At 49.9% G+C, this 19,939-nt stretch overlaps 1 protein-coding gene across 5 annotated transcripts in view; it reads right to left on the bottom strand.

The window, feature by feature from the left end:
• LOC139159724 (class I histocompatibility antigen, F10 alpha chain-like) overlaps positions 1-15,992 on the bottom strand; it is a 34,934-nt gene extending 18,942 nt beyond the window's left edge. For all 5 annotated transcript variants that reach the window (XR_011557825.1, XR_011557824.1, XR_011557826.1 and 2 more), the window contains exons 1-2: positions 15,883-15,992; positions 4,466-4,741 (exon numbers count right to left, since the gene is read on the bottom strand). Coding sequence is in view for 2 of the 5 variants with exons in the window: in XM_070737080.1 (XP_070593181.1) it covers positions 4,466-4,741; positions 15,883-15,952 (346 nt within the window). In the remaining 3 variants the exon portion in view is untranslated. The remainder of the gene's footprint in view (positions 1-4,465; positions 4,742-15,882) is intronic.
• Between the last annotated feature and the right edge of the window lie 3,947 nt (positions 15,993-19,939).

Here is a 19,939-nt window from a genome sequence, read left to right as displayed (position 1 = left end):
CCTGGAGAGGCAGGTGCGCCCATGTTTTGGTGCAATTTTTTGCTTACATGCATGCAGAACCTTGAGGTGATAAGGGCATGAGTGACTGTGAGTAGAGACTCCCTGTCCAAATAGGGCAGCAACTGGTGCACCAGGCAAACCTGGGCAAATGCCTCCCTCCCTACAACTGAAAGATGATGGTCCAAAGTCAGCTGTGGATCGAGGAGGATGCCCAAAAGTCCCCCCTCCCAGAGTGATGGACGGATGGATGGAAGTGTCCTTGGGAGGCAGAACCCACAGCCACTCCACCTTATTGGGGGCGAGTACAAGTGCACTAGAGTGCCTTCCGTCCCCTGTCCTATTGCTCTCCTATATCTCCTATACCTTTCTTCTATTCCTATATCTCTTCTTCTATTCTTTCATTGATATGTTCTATTACTATATCTTCTTTTCTATTATTTCTTAGATATATTTTACTATGAGTATCTCCTCTATAACCTTCATCATGTATTTTACTATGTGTTTACAGTGGTCCCTCGACTTGCGCGTTCTCGATTAGCGCGAAACGCTGCAACGCGGTTTTTCAAAAAATATTATTTAAAAAATAAAATATTAAAATATTATTTTTAAAAAAAAATTTTTTTTTAAAAAAATTTTTTTTATTCTGTTCCCTGAATGGAGACCGCCGGCCGCTCAATCGGGCCGGCAGGGAACAGAATGGAGCCTTCCGCGGCGGGGCTGGTAAGGAGGGGAGCCGAGGGGGGAGCCGAGCCCAGCCCCGTGGCATTCGCTTTCCTCCCGCCGGCAGCCGACTGATCGTGGGCTCCTTCGCAACCTCGGAGAGCTTCCTGGTTTTCGTGAGCTTTCATGCCCCGGAAGCTCTCCGAGGTTGCGAAGGAGCCCACAATCAGTCTCGGCTGCGGGTGGGAGGAAGGCGAATCCCCCGTGGGCTCCGTTACATTTTCCGCTGCCAGCCAGGCCATGCTGGCGGCAGCGGAACAATCGCTGGGTGGAAGGCGTGCTCGGCTCTGCCGCTCCAGCCGCTTTCGGCTGAGCCTCCCCGGCCAAGCAGCCAGGGAAGTCGAGCCAGGCGTGGCGGCGGCAGCGCTGCTTCTCCGGTCGCCCGGTCCTCTCCTGCGCCGATGTTCCCCGCTGCGACGGAAGGCAGTCGCTTGGCTAGGGAGGCTCGGCCGAAAGCGGCTGGAGCGGCAGAGCCGAGCACGCCTTCCACCCAGGGAGTCCTGCCCTTTCATCCCCGCCGACCACAGGGGCGAGGGGTGGGGATGAAGGGGCAGGACTTCCCGGGCGGAAGGCGTGCTCGGCTCTGCCGCTCCAGCCGCTTTCGGCCGAGCCTCCCTAGCCAAGCGACTGCCTTCCGTCGCAGCGGGGAACATCGGCGCAGGAGGCAGGAGAGGACCGGGCGACCGGAGAAGCAGCGCTGCCGCCGCCACGCCTGGCTCGACTTCCCTGGCTGCTCGGCCGAAAGGGGCTGGAGCGGCAGAGCCGAGCATGCCTTCCGCCCGGGAAGTCCTGCCCCTTCATCCCCACCCCTCGCCCCTGTGGCCGGCTCATCCAGGGGGGCGTGTGTGGACTGGCAAGCGGCAAGCGGGAAGACCAAGGGAAGGTTCCTTCAGCCGCCCAACACCTGATCCGCTCCGCAGCGCGGCAGCAGCGAGGAGCCGAAGATGGGGTTTCCCCTTTGCCTTTACCCCATCTTCGGCTCCTCGCTGCTTCCGCGCTGCGGAGCAGATCAGCTGTTGGGCGGCTGAAGGAAACTTCCCTTGGTCTTCCCCGCCGCCCACACGCAAACTCCACCATCTGCGCATGTGCGGCCATGAAAAAAATGGCGCACATGCGCAGATGGTGGTTTTTACTTCCGCATCCGGTATAACGCGGAAATCGGTTAGCGCGGGAGGTCTTGGAACGTAACCCCCGCGCTAACCGAGGGATCACTGTATAGATATATACCCACTAAAACCCTCATTGTGTATTGGACAAAATAAATAAATAAATAAATAAATAAAGTTTGAGCCTGTTAACACCCATCCAATTAATTAATTAATTATAAGCTTGTTGAAACATTAGTAAAAAAAATTGAACTTAATAGAAAAAGTAAACTAGATTGTGAATTTTTTAATGATACAATGTAATATTCCTTTTTTTCCCTATTTGGATTTGATCTAACTCATAAATTAAGATCTTTTTTATATATTTTAATATACTATTAGATGTGTTTTTATGCAGTGAGTTGTAACAGATAATCTCATATATTCTCTGGATGGGTTTAAACAATAATAAGTTCTTTCTTTTTTCTGTACATTGAAGACTTCTATCTTGAGCGGAGCGACTGTAGCTCCATTTAATGTTATATGTTGTGTGTGTCATGTTTGTCTTTGAAAAATAATAAAAATACTTTTTTTTAAAAAAAAAACACTCATCCAGACCCCAACACCCTCCAGACCCCGACACATTACTTCCACTGCTTCACTGAGTGGGCACGGGATGGAAATATATAGCTGGGGATCATCAGCATACTGATGGTAACTCACCTCATGCCCCCGGATGATCTCACCCAGTGGTTTCATGTAGATATTAAACAGCAGGAGGGAAAAAGGACTGACCCCCTGAGGAACCCCACAAGGGAGGAACCTAGGAGTCGACCTCTGACCCCCTGCTAATACCAACCGTGACTGACCAGAGAGGTAGGAGGAGAACCACCATAAAACAGTGCCTCCCACTCCCAACCCCTCCAGCCGGTGCCGAAGGATACCATGGTGGCTGAGAGGTCAAGAAGCACCTTGATAGAGGATAAATCCCTATCCCGGGCCTCCAAGAGATCATCAGTGTGACCAAAGCAGTTTCCATGCTGTATCTGGGCCTGAATCCTGACCGTTGAGGGCCCAGAGGGCTTCGTCCAAGGCCCATTGGAGATGGAGCGACACCACCTTCTTGACAACCTTTAGCCTGGAAAGGAGGCTTCCCTCCACTCTGGCTGGTCTCCTTCCTTCTTTCTCCACCAGGGGGAGTCATCTGGGTCCAGCTCTGCTCCCCTGAGAGGCCAACAGGGGGTCTGAAGGGATCTGGGGAGATCCCAGAGCCGTGATGGCGAACCTACAGAACGCGTGCCACAGATGGCACACGGAACAATATCTGTTGGCACGTGAGCCGTTGCCCTAGCTCAGCTCCAGCGGGCATGTGTGTGCCCACCACCTGATTTTTGGCTTTGGTGGAGACTCTGGGAGGGAGATTTCGGCCTCCGGGATGATGTGGGGCAGCGTTTGCACCTTCCCCAAGCTCCAAGAAAGTCTCTGGAGCCTGGGGAAGGCGAAAAATGTGCCTACTGGGCCCACTGAAAGTAGGGAAGCAGCAAAGAGGGGGTACACATGCATGTGTAGGGGGGTGGACTTAGTGTGGGGGGTTGAAAATATGGGTGTGGGCACTCACCCGCTCGACACCTGAGGAAAAAAAGGTCCCTAGAAGGGATCAGGGGCAGGATTGGCAGAGCTCTGGATCTGTCCAGATGGGGGAGGGGCAAGGAAAGGGGGGAAGAAGGGGGTTGCATCTCCTTGGGATGAAAGGAGGGAAAATGTCTGATATTTGTGGAGAAGGTTTACCTCAGCCAAAAGCAGCTGATCTTTAGATACACATTTGCCTTCAGCCCCTCCCCCCAATAAGGTTCCTTGAAGGTGAATCTTGTCCCCCAAAGGTGGCAGAAGGGGGGGGCTGCTGAAGAAGGCCTCCCCCCCTCCAGGGCAGCCCCACCAAGAGGGCAGGGCAGGAGTTCAGCCTGAGGGACCAAGGATGGGAAGCCACGAAGGCTCTGAGAGACTCTGGAAGGGCCCCAAATGGAGGATCCTTTCTTCTCTGTCTTTCCCTCTCAGGATTGGGGGGATCCTGGCCCTGTGCCCCCCCCAAGAGCCCCCACCCCATTTGGGTCTTCCTGGCCCCTCCTTCCAACTGGAGGATGAACAGAAGCTCCCAGCATTTGGGGGCTCCTTGTCCCTCCAAAAAGGGGGTGAAGGAAAAAGATCTAGTCACCCCAGGTGGATCTGCACTTGATCCCTTATTTCTCTGGAATGGAAACAGAGAAGAGCAAGGGCCTGCTTCCCTCAGGATTTAATTAGAATCCATTGCCTTTTGGGGGGGGAGATTCCCTTCCTCCCCCACAGCAGGAGATTCCCCCAGGTCTGATCCTCCAACTTTAATGGGGGGGGAGATTTTGGTCTCTTTTTACCTCTGTTTATTTCAATATCAACATTCAGAAAGGAATATGGATAAATTTAAACATGTTTTCCACTAACTGCATTTGGCAGAAAATGTCAGAAAATAGAGACAAGGACAATCTTATATTGATTTTTTAAAAATAATAAACATATAAAAAGACCTTTTAAAAGGTGTGGAAGCAGCCTTTCCCTTTGAAGGGACCCCCTCTGGTTCCTGGGGAGGGGAATATGGGGCCAGAGGAGCCACCCTACCTATCACTCACCTTCGCTCTGATTGTAGCGAATCCTCGCCGTCTCCAGGTCTTCTCTGGACGTCTCCTCAGTGACATGAGTGCTCTTTGTGTTTCTGTCCCAGTATTGGGGATCCTCCTTCCCCACCTTCTCCATCCAGGAGACTCGAGGCTGCATCTTCCGGCTGTGGCTGTCGTAGTGAACAAAGGCCTGACCATCCACATAACCCACAGTGACAAAGTAGGGCAGCCCCTGACTGGACTCTGAGATGGAGGTGATGAAATACTTCAGGGAGTGGGAGGAGGCGCCTGGAAGGGACCCAGAGGGGCAGAATTAGGGGGCTTCAGTCAAAAATACAGAACATTATCTGTCAACAACAATCACTCTCTAAGTCATTCACCCCAGAAGATATATTAGAAGTTTCCAGAAATGGACCAGAGCACAAGTTCAGTGATAGCACAGCGGCACAACGATTCTGCAGAGTTGTCTGCAAAAATGAACCTGCAAAACAGCCTTTTATCAAAACCATTAACCACATAGCCAGAAACAACATCAGTTTCAACAAACTCAAATCCAGACCAGACCTTTCGCTACTTCAACGCATCCGCTCCCGTGAACTAAGGGCGGAACTAAAGAGACACCTTGACCTGGGTGAAGCTAACTTATACATCAACTATCGCACAGAATGCATCAAATCCAGGACCCACAATCCTCCCTACATCTTCCAGCCTAACATCTCTCATCAACCATCCTACTTCTTCCAACCGACCATCTCACCACAACAAATCGACACCTACCAACCAGAACTACAATAACAAAAATAAAATGTCATCCCTAACACCACAAACAAAGACTAGGAAAGTGCGCCCCTTACTACCTCTAACCAACCCAAAACCTGCTCCCAACACAAAACCAATCTCAAATGCAAATTATTAAATGCTAGAAGTATAGTCAATAAGATGTCAGAATTCCTCCTTCTTCTTGACTCCTCAGTCTTTGATATTATATTTGTCTGTGAAACATAGCTTAATGTTTGCATTATTACAACAAGGAACTATCTTGTCTCTCGTTATGACCGTGAATCCGCAGAGGAGGCGGGGTAGCTATATTTTAGAAAAAAATCTCTAAACATTAAAAACATCAAAGTTGTGCAAGATCTATGACTCCCTGAAACTATTGTCTGTGATCTATACCTAAATATCACATTTCGCTTCTTACTCTGCTACAGAGCTCCTGACTATGACATCTCACATGCAAACAAATTATCAGCACTACTAACGTGGGCTACCCACTGCCCACATCCCATCATCTTCCTTGGGGACCTCAACCTACCACACATTAACTGGACATTAAATGAATGTAGCACAGAACCTATCCACTCTACTATATATAATACAGTCACCAGTCTGGAACTTGACCAACTAGTAAGTGACAATAGGTATGCCCATGTTACACCAATACTCCGCAGTCTGCATTGGTTGCCGGTCACAATTCAAAGTGTTGGTTATGACCTATAAAGCCCTTCATGACATCGGACCAGAATATCTCCGGGACCGCCTTCTGTAGCACAGAACCTATCCACTCTACTATATATAACACAGTCACCAGTCTGGGACTTGACCAACTAGTAAGTGACAATACTACATTAGATAACTGTCTGGATCTCATCTTCTGCAACAGTACAATATATTGCTTACAAATAAAAGAACTTTTTTCCAACAGTGATCACAGCATGATAAACTTCAGTCTCAACCTAAGCCACACTAAGATCCACCCAAATAACGCGACTCCAAAATTCAACTTCAAAAAAGCGAACTACGAACTCATTGATGCCCATCTTTCAACATTCAACATCAGTATGCAGATGATACCCAGTTGTACATCTCCACCCCATGTCCAGTCAACAAAGCAGTGGATGTGATGTGCCGATGCCTGGAGGCTGTTGGGGTCTGGACGGGTGTCAACAGACTCAAACTCAACCCTGATAAGATGGAGTGGCTGTGGGTTTTGCCTCCCAGAGACAATCCCATCTGTCCGTCCATCACCCTGGGGGGGGGGGGAAATCACTGACCCCCTCAGAGAGGGTCCGCAACTTGGGCGTCCTCCTCAATCCACAGCTCACATTAGAGAAACATCTTTCAGCTGTGGCGAGGGGGGCGTTTGCCCAGGTCCGCCTGGTGCACCAGTTGCGGCCCTATCTGGACCGGGAGTCACTGCTCACAGTCACTCATGCTCTCATCACCTCGAGGCTCGACTACTGCAATGCTCTCTACATGGGGCTACCTTTGAAAGGTGTTCAGAAACTTCAGATCGTGCAGAATGCAGCTGCGAGAGCAGTCATGGGCTTACCCAGGTATGCCCATGTTACACCAACACTCCGCAGTCGGCATTGGTTGCCGATCAGTTTTCGGTCACTTTATAGGTTGTGACCTATAAAGCCCTTCATGACATTGGACCAGAATATCTCCGGGACCGCCTTCTGCTGCACGAATCCCAGCGACCGGTTAGGTCCCACAGAATTGTCTTTCTCCGGGTCCTGTCGACCAAACAATGTCGGTTGGCGGGACCCAAGGGAAGAGCCTTCTCTGTGGCGGCCCCGACCCTCTCGAACCAGCTCCCCCCAGAGATCAGAATTGCCCCCACCCTCCTCGTCTTTCGTAAACTCCTTAAAACCCACCTTTGTAGTCAGGCATGGAGGGATTGAGATGTTCCTTTCCCCCCCCCCCCAGGACTATACAATTTATGCATGGTATGTTTGTGTGTATGTTTGGCTTTTAATAAGGGTTTTTAGTCATTTTAAATATTAGATTTGTTTTATGTTGTTTTATTATTGTTGTTAGCCGCCCCGAGTCTACGGAGAGGGGCGGCATACAAATCTAATAAATAAATAAATAAATTAAACTGGCAAACTTTATTCTCTAACTGCAACTCTATGGATGACCTCTACAACACATCCTTGCTTGAGATGAAAATAATCATCAGACTTTATCTACCATTTGCATCTGCCTCAACCAAGAAAAATAACCTCCCTATCTCAATAAGAAAATTACAGTTAAAAAAAATCTCTCTGGCATAAAAACAAAAAAGTAGTAAACTTCAAAAGCATTTGCAAACAAATAAAAGCAGAATGTCTCAACTACCCCAGCATATAACAGGAAAACCTTCTACGCAACAAATCCAATCGTGCCTTCTACAACTTTGTCAACAACAAACTCAAGGACTCTAGACCTATCCCACCTCTCAAAGGACCCAATAACAAAGAATACCACGATGATTCATCCAAAGCTAACTTTCCCAATCCATTCTTTGGCTCTGATTTTGTCAACAGCAACGGCTTATCGCCCAAATTTATCACTCGCACCTCAAACTCTCTCAATGACCTAACCCAGATAGACTTCACTGAAGACCGAGTTGAAAAAGCAGTACCAGCACACTTCCTAAGATATGGTCAAAAGCAATGGTTATCCCCATCTTCAAAAAAGGAGACCCCTCTCTTGTCGATATCTACAGACCAATATCACTATGCTGCGTCCCATGTAAAGATATGGAATCAATTATAAACCAATCAATTACTCTCTACCTAGAAACTAATAATCTGCTCTCTAACAAACAATTTGAATTCAGAAAAAAACTATCCTGCAATCTACAGCTCCTTCACTGCAAAAACATATGGACAGCTCATCTTGATCAAAGAAAATCTCCGTAGACTCGTCCATCCACACCCATCCCTGTTAAAAGCGGAGTCCCCCAAGGTAGCGTACTGGGACCTACGCTCTTCATTCTCTACATCAACAACCTTTGCGATCTCATCACAAGCAACTGTGTTCTTTTTGCAGACAATGTAAAACTCTTCAACACCACTGATAACACAACTACTCTACAAAAAGACCTAGACTCAGTTTCTGACTGGTCTAACACATGGCAACTCCAAATCTCAACTAAATTTAAAAATTATTTCAGCCCATCTAACATTTAGGATTAATACTTATCTACATTTCTTACTTAATTATTAATCTTAAATTTCAGTCAATTTGAGAAAAGAAAAAAGGGAAAAATTCTAAATATTCTCTATTTTCAATCAAGTAAAAATCATTAATATCATTAATCTCCCCAACAATTCTAAATTCAATTCCATTTATGCATTAATCCAAATCAGTATCACCTACTACATATCTTATTATAATCAATACTTCTAAATCTATTAAAACAGATCAGCAATTCCTAAATTCATATATTTAAATAGAAAAAATAATTTTAAAAAGAGCAAACAAAACAATACTCCAATTGTAATCAACCCTTCTCAAACTCCAATTTCTTTAATCTGAGCAGAACTTTGAACGGAACCCTTTTCTTTTTTCTTTTTTTGTATCCCCTTTTCCATTTTATTCTTTCTATTCTTCCTTCTAGGAAGAAAGGACTTTGTTAGAAAAATAAAGGGGTTATTGGATCAAACTTTGGACACTTGACAACGTAGTTATGATGGTGGCCATGTCCCAGGGTTATGTGAACATCTTTTGGGATCTTCTGACAAGCAACTGCAGGGATTCACTTAACGACTGAGGCAAGAAAGGTGGTAAAGTGAGGCTGAACTGATTTAATAACCGTCTTACTCAGGAGATAGAAACGTTGGCCTCCATTGGGGTCAGAACAGAAGTCGAGAATTATCTGTCTGACCAGTGCACTCTTTTAGAAGCAGATCAGGAGTCAATTTTGAAGCTCCACAGAAAACATCTAGGGGGTGTTCTGTCTGGGTTTTCCCAGACCTCCACACCCACTGAAAAAACAGCCAGACACTCTGGTAAAATCCAAAAGTATTTTATAGCAGGAAAAAATAAGCACAAAGGAAAACCTGTCTTCACAGCAGACAGGTTACAATACGTTACAACAGGGTCCTGATGTCCAGTCAATTTCACAAGCTTCTTGCTGGCACACCCCCCCAAGGTTTCAATAGTCCAAGGCACAAACCAGGATTGTAGCCACCAAAGTTCACAGACAGGTCTCACGAATCTCCAAGATAAAACTCCACAAGCCAGGAAGGGTGGGGCCGCCTTTTATCCTTTCCCAAGCACCACACCCAAACCCAGCTGTGACCTCTAATGCTGGAAATACCTAGCCAATTGAGTTCGTCTCTGATTAGCTCTCCTTTGTCGCATATCTATGATGTCATGAGCATCTTCCCCCAGGGAATCCAGGCTGCTTGCTGGGGAGAGCTCCCCCTGGTGGAACTCTGGCTGTCCTTCTTCTTCAGCCTGGGATTCCGCTTCCTCGTCAGTCTGCACCTCCTGGTCCTCAGCCTCTCCCTCTGAGCTGGAAGCCGACAGCAAATCAGCCATTCCCGGAGGGGTCCCAGGCTGAACCACAACACCATCCCCCCGCGGAAGGCCCCTCCCCACCTGCCAGCGGAGAGGACGCGGTTTCTGAGGGAACTGGGCGTGAAAAGCCCGAAGAAGATCGGGAGCGTCCAACAACGCCGCTTCCACCCAGGAGCAATCATCTGGATCCCCCTCTACCCATTGCACCTTGTACTGGAAACACCCATCCACCCAACGGGAATCCACAACGTCATGTACCATAGCTTCAGGGAGGTGATCACGAACACACGGGGCAGGAAACACGGGAACATTGGGACGGAGCGGACAATCGGGAGGGACAGGGACTAGCAGCGAACGGTGAAACACAGGGTGAACCCGCAAGTTGTCCGGCAGGGTGAGCCGGTAAGCCACCGGATTAATCACCCGCTCAACGGGAAAAGGACCCAGGAACCGGGGATCTAGTTTGTGCCGGGGTAATTCAGAGGCTACATATTTCGTGGACAACCACACCTGATCCCCCACCACCAAGGGGGGCACATCCCGTCTGGAGCGATCAGCCACCCTCTTGTAGTCCTCCTTGGCTTTATTCAGGTATCTCTTCACCATCTCGTGAACCGCCTGCAGCTCTGAGAGAAAGTCCTCAGCAGCAGGCACCGGGGAATCTAGGAGGGTCAAGGGAAAGAAGCGAGGGTGAAATCCATAATTTGCGAAAAAGGGCGTGAGCCGGGTCGATGAGTGACGGGAATTGTTGAAAGCGAACTCCGCTACAGGGATAAACCGGGACCAATCCGTCTGACGATCCGCCACTACACACCGCAGGTATTGTTCCAATATCCCGATCACTTTTTCTGTACCGCCATCGGTCTGGGGGTGCTGCGTCGAGGCGAGGCACACGGACACATTCAGGGCCGACATCAATTCCCGCCAAAACCGGGCTGTGAATTGTGTGCCCCTATCAGAGACCACTCGATCCGGAAGCCCATGTAACCGAAACACGTGACTAATAAACATTTGAGCCGTGAGTTGGGCAGTGGGCACCCTAGTGCAAGGGACAAAATGCACCATCTTGGTGAGCATGTCCATCACCACCATGACTACCGTGAAATGAGCAGAGGAAGGCAAATGAGTGACAAAGTCAATGGACACGGCACCCCAGGGTCTCTCAGGCGTGGGCAAAGGTTGCAGTAATCCCGGTGGGGCTCCAGTCACCCCCTTGGCCGTATGACACTGGACACAGGTGGCCACATAGGAACGCACATCATCTTGGAGGCGTGGCCACCAGAATGTCCGAGAGACTAGCTCCAATGTTTTAAACAGACCAAAATGCCCCGCCACTGGACAGTCATGACACTGGGTCATAATCAACCCTCTCACTGGACCGGCGGGAACATACAGCTGCCCCCGGTACCGAAGCAGACCGTCTTGAAACGTCCATGGGGAATTGGGTGTTAACTCCCGCACTCTCTCTGCGCTACAAACCCATCCTCACGCTGCGCCTCCCGTAAACGGTGACGCAAGTCTACTGGGTCCTGAGTGGCAGCCAAAGCTGCAGGGGGTAACACTGTCTGCAGAGGGGCCAGCTCCTTCGGGTGCGTGTATTCTGGCTTGCGCGACAAGGCATCCGCTCGGGGGTTCTGGGCACTGGGAGTGTACCTGATGCGGAAATTGAACCGCGCGAAAAAGAAAGACCAGCGGATCTGTCTCTGGTTTAATTTCCGGGCCGTCTGCAAATACTCAAGGTTCCGGTGATCCGTCCGTACCTCGATTTGATGACGGGCCCCCTCCAGGTAATGCCGCCAATGCTCAAAGGCGGCCTTCACCGCTAAAAGTTCCTTCTCCCAAATAGTATAGTTCCTTTCCGAGGGAGACAGCTTCCGGGAGAAGTAGGCACACGGAAACAACATGTCACCGGGCCGATGGGCTTGGAGAAGCACTGCGCCAACCGCTACATCTGAAGCGTCGGTTTCTAACACAAACGGCTGAGCGGGATCAGGATGGCGCAGAAGCGGTTCCGCCATGAACGCCGCTTTCAGGGCATCAAAAGCCCGCTGTTCCGCCTCCCCCCAACCAAATGGGACTTGTTTTTGTAACAACCGAGTCAAGGGCGTGGTTAACGTGGCATACCCCGGAACAAAAGCCCGATAGTAGTTTGCAAACCCCAAAAGACGTTGTACGTCTTTCACCCATCGTGGAGGTTGCCAAGACTGAAGTGCGGCCACTTTGTTCGGGTCCATGGAAATGCCACCTGGAGATAAAATGTGCCCCAGGAATTCGACGGTAGTCTGGAAGAATTGGCACTTCTCCAGCTTGGCATACAACTGCTGCTCCCGCAACCGGAGCAGGACCCGGCGCAAATGGGTCAAATGCAAGGCATGGTTCGGGGAATACACTAAAATGTCATCAAGGTAAATCACCACAAAATGGTCCAACATGTCCCGGAACACGTCGTTCATCAGATGTTGAAACACGGCCGGGGCGTTGGTGAGGCCAAATGGCATCACTGTATATTCAAAGTGGCCGTAACGCATGCCAAACGCTGTCTTCCACTCATCCCCGGCCCGCATCCGGACCAAATTATACGCACTGCGCAAATCGATTTTGGTGAATACCGTTGCCGTCCGCAACCGGTCCATGAGTTCAGGGATCAAGGGCAAGGGGTACCTATTCCGCACTGTGATGGCGTTAAGGCGGCGATAGTCACAGCAGAGGCGAAGATCGCCTGTTTTCTTTTTCACGAACAAAACAGGGGCAGACAAAGGGGACTTGGATGGCCGAATAAATCCCTTGGCCAGATTCTTTTCCACAAACTCCTTGAGAGCCACAAGCTCCGGCTCGGACATGGAGTACAAACGACCAGCCGGGAGCTTGGCGTCAGGGAGCAGGTCAATGGCACAGTCATACGTCCGATGTGGTGGTAGCCGATCCGCCTCTTTTTCGTTGAACACATCGGCGAATTCCTCGAGGCAACGGGGTAATTGAATCGCGGGAACTACTGGGCCGTGGGCTGCGCACACATGTCAGTGATGGTCCACGCACTGCAAACTGGAGAAGGTGACCAAGTTCTGAGACCACACCACCTGTGGGTCATGTGCACGCAGCCATGACAACCCCAACACGAGGGGAAAATGAAGCCCCTTGGTAACATAAAACTGTAGGGCCTCCTCATGAGTTCCGATGCACATCCGCACCGGCAGGGTCTGGAAACGGATGGGACCAGCCAACAAAACCCGCCCATCGATAGTCTCCACAGTTAATGGCGGGGTAACAGGACAAAGGGGCAAGGAATGACGTTGGGCAAAGGCTTCGTCTAAGAAGTTCGTCGTCGCCCCCGAATCCACAAGGGCCAACGCGGGGTAAGTCCGAGTCCGTTGCGCGATATGCAAGGTCACTGCAAGCGTCAGGTGTCGAGACGGTCCAAATTCGGGAGTCGTGGAGTCAGACGAAAGTGGGATCCCCGCCCAACCTAGTGTTGCCACCAAGCCGGGCCCCCCTCGTTTCCCGATCGTTCCGGCGACGGAGGACATCCAGACGAAGGCCCCGCCATCGGAGAGTTCAGGGCAGGAACGGGGACACCAGGGGTTGTCTCCTGTAACTGCACAGGGGACGCCATGGGAAGCACGGGAGGGCTGTAAGGTACAGGAACGACGGCAGCCACGGTGCTCCGCCTCTTGTGGGGACAAACGACAGCAAAATGTCCCGGGGCCCCACAATAGAAGCACAACCCAGCTGCCCGCCGACGCCCTCGTTCCTCCGGGGTCTGTCGGGGTCGGGCGTAACTTACGTCCATCGGCTCCCCGGCAGCAACACGATCCATCAAGCGTGGAGGCAGCGCTGGTGAAAAACGTCGGGGCACAGGGACCGGAGCCGGGGTGCTTACGGTTGACAACCCCCGCCGCGAAACAGGTGTCGGCGGGACGCCTGATGCACGGGGGTTGGACCGTCCCGCTCGACGGACTTCCCTGGCCAACAGCCTGGCCTCTATTGCCAAGCAATGCCGCTCCAAACCGTCCAACGTGCCGGGCATCACCTCATGCACTAAGGCGTCCAACATCGTGTTGGATAGTCCATCTTGAAAGGCCTCGATCAGGGCAGCCTCATTCCACTGGACTTGCCCGGCCAGAGACCTAAAGTCAGCCATATAGTCCACCAGGGGGCGCGAACCCTGGCGTAATTGCTTCAGCGCCCGCGTGGCCGTTTGTTCCTGCACCGGGTCCGCAAATTGGTGACGCAGCAAGTCACAAAAAGCATTGTAGTCCTGGAGTAGCGGATCATCCCGGGCCAGGTAAGGTGCCACCCACGACGCTGCAGGGCCAGCCAATAAACTGCACAGAAACGCCACCTTGTGGTCATCCCCTGGGAAGTGCATCATCTGCGCGTTGATAAAAAGCTGCACCTGGCTCTGGAACGCAGAAAACAGCCGCCGGTCCCCCCAGAACTTTTCCGGCATCGCCACAAAACATTTCCTTCTGGGCAAAGGTGCTGGAGGTGGTACCACAGGTGCCGCCTGGGGTGGGGCCGCCTGGGACAAAACCTCCACTTGACGTTGTAATAACAAGACTGTCTGGGTCAAGTGAGCAATGTCCCCTCGCAACTCTGCAAAGACAGCCTGCATGTCAGCTGCAGAAACATCCATGGTGACAGGCAAAAACAGGAAGCCGACAAACAAAAGAAGTCCAACCAGGAACCAGCAGCAAAGAGCAAGGAACAAAACAACCAAACCACCCCTCCAAAATGAGCACCAGGTGTCTGGTGGTTGGTGGAGTTTTATTCTGTTCTGTCTGGGTTTTCCCAGACCTCCACACCCACTGAAAAAACAGCCAGACACTCTGGTAAAATCCAAAAGTATTTTATAGCAGGAAAAAATAAGCACAAAGGAAAACCTGTCTTCACAGCAGACAGGTTACAATACGTTACAACAGGGTCCTGATGTCCAGTCAATTTCACAAGCTTCTTGCTGGCACACCCCCCCAAGGTTTCAATAGTCCAAGGCACAAACCAGGATTGTAGCCACCAAAGTTCACAGACAGGTCTCACGAATCTCCAAGATAAAACTCCACAAGCCAGGAAGGGTGGGGCCGCCTTTTATCCTTTCCCAAGCACCACACCCAAACCCAGCTGTGACCTCTAATGCTGGAAATACCTAGCCAATTGAGTTCGTCTCTGATTAGCTCTCCTTTGTCGCATATCTATGATGTCATGAGCATCTTCCCCCAGGGAATCCAGGCTGCTTGCTGGGGAGAGCTCCCCCTGGTGGAACTCTGGCTGTCCTTCTTCTTCAGCCTGGGATTCCGCTTCCTCGTCAGTCTGCACCTCCTGGTCCTCAGCCTCTCCCTCTGAGCTGGAAGCCGACAGCAAATCAGCCATTCCCGGAGGGGTCCCAGGCTGAACCACAACAGGGGGGAAGGCAAGTTGTTCTCGATTCGACTTACAATGGTTCATTTACTGACCGTTCAAAGTTGCAACAGTCCTGAAAAAAGTGACTTATGCCCCCTTTTCACACTTAGGACCTTCGCAGCAGCCCGATGATCGCAGGATCAAAACTTGGCTGCCGTTTCATATTTATGACCTTTGCTGTGTGCCCTGAGGTCATGTGACTCCCTTTTGTTTCTAACAGATCCAGGCCCAGACATGAAAATGTGCTGCTCAGACATTATACTTTTCCACCCACACCGGAAAAAAATTAGAGCGAACATTGTCCGGGTCCCCCCAGCACCAGAAGCCCCAAAGAGCCACAAAGCCCCTGAAAAAGCAGGAAAGGGGATCCAGGCGGAGGGGTTGGTTGGAGGGAGCCAGGAAATTACTGTACTGATCTGATCACCTGCAAACGCCACTTTCCAACCTCCACTTTGGGGGAGAGAAAGAACTGCTCTTGGGGCGCCCAGATAGACTTGACTGACCTCTGGAGGGGTCACTGTGTCCTGTTCCCAGGGGGGCTCTCCTGGGGGCGGGTGGGGGCAGAGGCAACGGAATCCCCTCGAGGCCTCAACTCTTTGGGACCGAATCTCAAAGTGGCCAGAGTGGGGGAGGGGGAGCGGACTGGAAAGAGGACCGAATCAGGATTCTATTTCTGGGAATCAACTTTTGAGGGGGAGGAAGAAAAAGGGGCCGGATCCCCCGAAGGCCCCAGAGGGACTCACCATCGCAGCTGTCCCGGAGGGCGACCGCCAGCAGCACCAGAAGCCAGAAGGGCGCATTGCGCAGAGCCATCCTGCTCCGACCCTCAACCGCCACTCCGCTCTCCGGAAAAGTCGCAGGCAAACAAAGACTCGCCCCTTGTGACCAGCAACGAAACAATCCAGGAAACGGCGGCGATTGGGCAATCTCAGCCAGTAGAAAGAATGTATCCCGATGTCGTCATTGTTGCTAGGCAGACGTCCAGGCGCAACCGGCCAGAGAGGAAAGCGAAAGTTCTATCAGGAAATCCCCTTCCAGGGGTTCCGCCTCTTGGGGGGAGGGGCAGACCTGGAGGGGAGGGGCTGGGAAAAGCGAGTAGATTCTCTGGGCCTAGGGGGGAGGGGAGACCCTCGCAGTGGGGGATCAGGTGGAGCTACCAAAAAGCAACGCAGCCTTGGTGTCAACAGGAGCAGCAACATCAAGAGAACCCGAGAAAGGATCATCCTGGTTTATCCTGCACTAGTTAGTGAGGCTTCTCTGTGCCTGCTGGTCCAGTTCTGATCCAAAAAAGATGCTGAGACCCTGGAAAGAGTGCAGAGAGGACCCACAAGGATGATGAAGGAAGGTTGAATGGGATGGAGAACCCTTGAGAGAACTAGGTAGGCCCAGCCTGTCCAACAGAAGAATTTGGGGTGGTGGATGGGTGTGTCATAATAACTGTCTCCCAGCACTCAAGGGGCTTCCCCAGAGAAGAAGGGATCAACCTCTTCTCCAAAGCACAAGGCAGCAGGACAAGAAGCAACGGGTGGAAGCTTGTGAAAGAGAGATCCAACCTATATAGTAGATAATCAGAACAGGGGGGAACGAAAATAGAGCTCCACCCCAGAACACCCAATTTGCACTGAAAGATGTTGAAACAAAAGGCATAAGCCCCGCCCACAGTGTGGTAGTGAAAGTTTTGGTAGCCCCTCACTGTCTAGGGACCTGTGTTGTTGTGTCTTGAATAATTTGAGTTGTTATTCAAATTGAATAATATTAATAAACAGTGATGAGGGGGGGTCAAGTCTTTTTATAGGTGCGTGATGACAAACCTATAGATCGCGTGCCACAGGTCGCACGTGGAGCATTCTTTGCAGTCATGCAAACCATCGCACAGCTCGGATCCACCGTGCATGCAGGAATGCCTCCTGACAACCAGCTGATTTTTGGGTCCCTGTCACGCATGTGGGAAAAGCGTGCACATGTGGATGGGCAGTAGCAGGATCATGCACGTATGTGAGGGAGGTGGGGGTGTTGCATGTGCACTGGCAGGAGTGGGGATAGTGGCGGCCCCTCCATGGCCCGTTTTTGGTCCCAGGAGGCTTCAGGGAGGCCTGCTAGCACCAAAATGGGGCACCGGGGGCACATGCAGAGGGCAGGGGATCATGAGGGGTCTTGCATGCATGCATGGGGGCGGGGCCTGCGGGGGGCACTGCATTAAGGGTGTCGGCATGTGCATACACTTTTGTCATCCACGGGAGAAAAAGTTAGTCATTACTGTCACAGGTGATTTAGTGCGAATCTTGAATAACAGAGAACAATTATTTTAGACGGCGATCCACAAGTGGCAATCTTATATTCTTTTTTTTTTGCGGGTATAAATTTTTTATTTATTTTTCTTTCACAATACAATAAAACAACATAAGCAATAAAAAACACAGAATCAATGCTTAAAATAATAATTAATAATATTTCTTAGATATATTAAACAGTCGGTTAGAGAAAAAAGCGCTAATAATACTTTCAATATGTACTTTTTATTCTATTTATTTATTTATTTATTTACTTATTTACTTACTTATTTACTACTTAAGACCTATCTATACCGCCAGGCATGGGGGATTTGAGACACCTTTCCCCCAAGCTTATTATAATTTATGTTTGGTATGTATGTGCTGTTTGGTTTTTTAATTGATAGGGTTTTTTAGTTTTTTCTTAATATTAGATTTGTGCCTGTACAATATTGTTTTATCGCTTGTTGTGAGCCGCCCCGAGTCTTCGGAGAGGGGCGGCATACAAATCTAATAAAAAAAATAAAATAAAAAAAATTATTTATTTATTTATTGTTAGAGTTGAAAGGGACCATGAAGGCCATCAAGTTCAACCCCTGCCCAAGCAGGAACCTTATAGCACACCAGTCAAGTGGCAGTTCAATCTTCTCTTTAAAATGTCCAGAGTGTTGGAGTTCACAATGTCCGCTGGTAGGTTGTTCCATTGGTTGATCGCTCTGACTGTCAGGAATTTCCTCCTTATCTCCATATTGAATCTCTCCTTGGTCAGCTTCCAGCCGTTGTTCCTCGGCCGGCCCTCTGGTGCCCTGGAGAATAAAGTGATCCCCTCCTCTCTGTGACATCCCCTCGTATACTTGTAGACTGCTATCATGTCCGCTCTGGCCCTCCTTTTCTCTAGGCTATCCATGCCCTAACCACACATGAGATATATTTCATCTACAAATAACCTCGACCTACAGCTCACATTAGAGAAATATCTTTCAGCTGTGGCGAGGGGGGCGTTTGCCCAGGTTCGCCTTGTGCACCAGTTGCGACCCTACTTGGACCGGGAGTCACTGCTCACAGTCACTCATGCCCTCATCACCTCAAGGCTCGACTACTGTAACGCTCTCTACATGGGGCTACCTTTGAAAAATGTTCGGAAACTTCAGATCGTGCAGAATGCAGCTGCGAGAGCAATCATGGGCTTCCCTAGGTATGCCCATGTTACGCCAACACTCCGCAGTCTGCATTGGTTGCCAATCAGTTTCTGGTCACAATTCAAAGTGTTGGTTATGACCTATAAAGCCCTTCATGGCACCGGACCTGATTATCTCTGGGACCGCCTTCTGCCGCACGAATCCCAGCGACCGGTTAGGTCCCACAGAGTGGATCTTCTCCGGGTCCCGCCAACTAAAGAATGTCGCTTGGCGGGACCCAGGGGAAGAGCCTTCTCTGTGGTGGTCCCGGCCCTCTGGAACCAACTCCCCCCAAAGATTAGAATTGCCCCCACCCTCATTGCCTTTCGTAAGCTGCTTAAAACCCACCTCTGCCGTCAGGCATGGGGGAACTGAGACCCTCTTCCCCCTAGGCCTTTACAATTCTATGCATGGTATGTATGTATGTATGTTTGGTTTTTTTATATTAATGGGTTTTTAATTATTTCTAACATCAGACTACTATTGTACACTGCTTTATTGTTGCTGTTAGCCGCCCCGAGTCTCCGGAGAGGGGCGGCATACAAATCCAATAAATAAATAAATAAACAAACAATATTTGTATATTGTCCCTTATATTCCCTTTTTCTATTTATAATAAGACATAAACATCTTAACTCAACATCTAATTTGATCCTTTGATCTCTCTGTTATCCAATGCTGCCACCAGCCCTTATTTCGTCATCGGGGTCTTTAATAGATTAAAATTAAATCATCACATATTTCTTCAATCTTATATTCTATTTGCCAGGTAAATGTATTTCTTGGTTAATGTTACGTGCTGACACCCATTGATGCAATGCCCCACCACCACTTTCCGTGCATACATGTGCCCCCCCTTGTGCCCCTCCCACCCCCACGTGAAAGCACACGCGACCCCCGTGTCCAGTTCTGGGGCTAACAGGCCTCCCTGAAGCCTCCTGTAACCAAAAATGGGCTGGGGGGGAGGGGCAGAAGTCTATCCCAAAGTCCCCCAGAAGACATTTGTCTAGTTGCTGAAAAAGCAAGTTCTCCCATATCAAAAGAAACAGCCTTGGCTAAGGGGAGAAAAACACGCTTCCTTAAAGTTAAAAACAAACAAACAGAGAGATCCAGCATGCCATATTAAAAGTGCTAATATCCCCTTTTAAAATGCTAAAAATGCAGCCTAAAATATCAGGCAAAGCACTGTCTGTATTTAATTTTAGTCCCACGTGACTCCCCAAAACATGAACCTCAGACTGCCTACAGTCGACCTCTCCCCGTTTCTCAGAGGTCTGTGTAAGGGGCCTGCATAATACCATTTAATGCCACCGACAATACTGCTACCCTTCAAAAAGACCTTGACCACGTAC

This window comes from Erythrolamprus reginae, chromosome 2 (genome assembly GCF_031021105.1).
Source record: "Erythrolamprus reginae isolate rEryReg1 chromosome 2, rEryReg1.hap1, whole genome shotgun sequence".
Lineage (NCBI taxonomy): Eukaryota > Metazoa > Chordata > Lepidosauria > Squamata > Dipsadidae > Erythrolamprus > Erythrolamprus reginae.
Note: the sequence above shows the minus strand (reverse complement) of the source record. Positions and strands in the feature narration are given on the sequence as shown.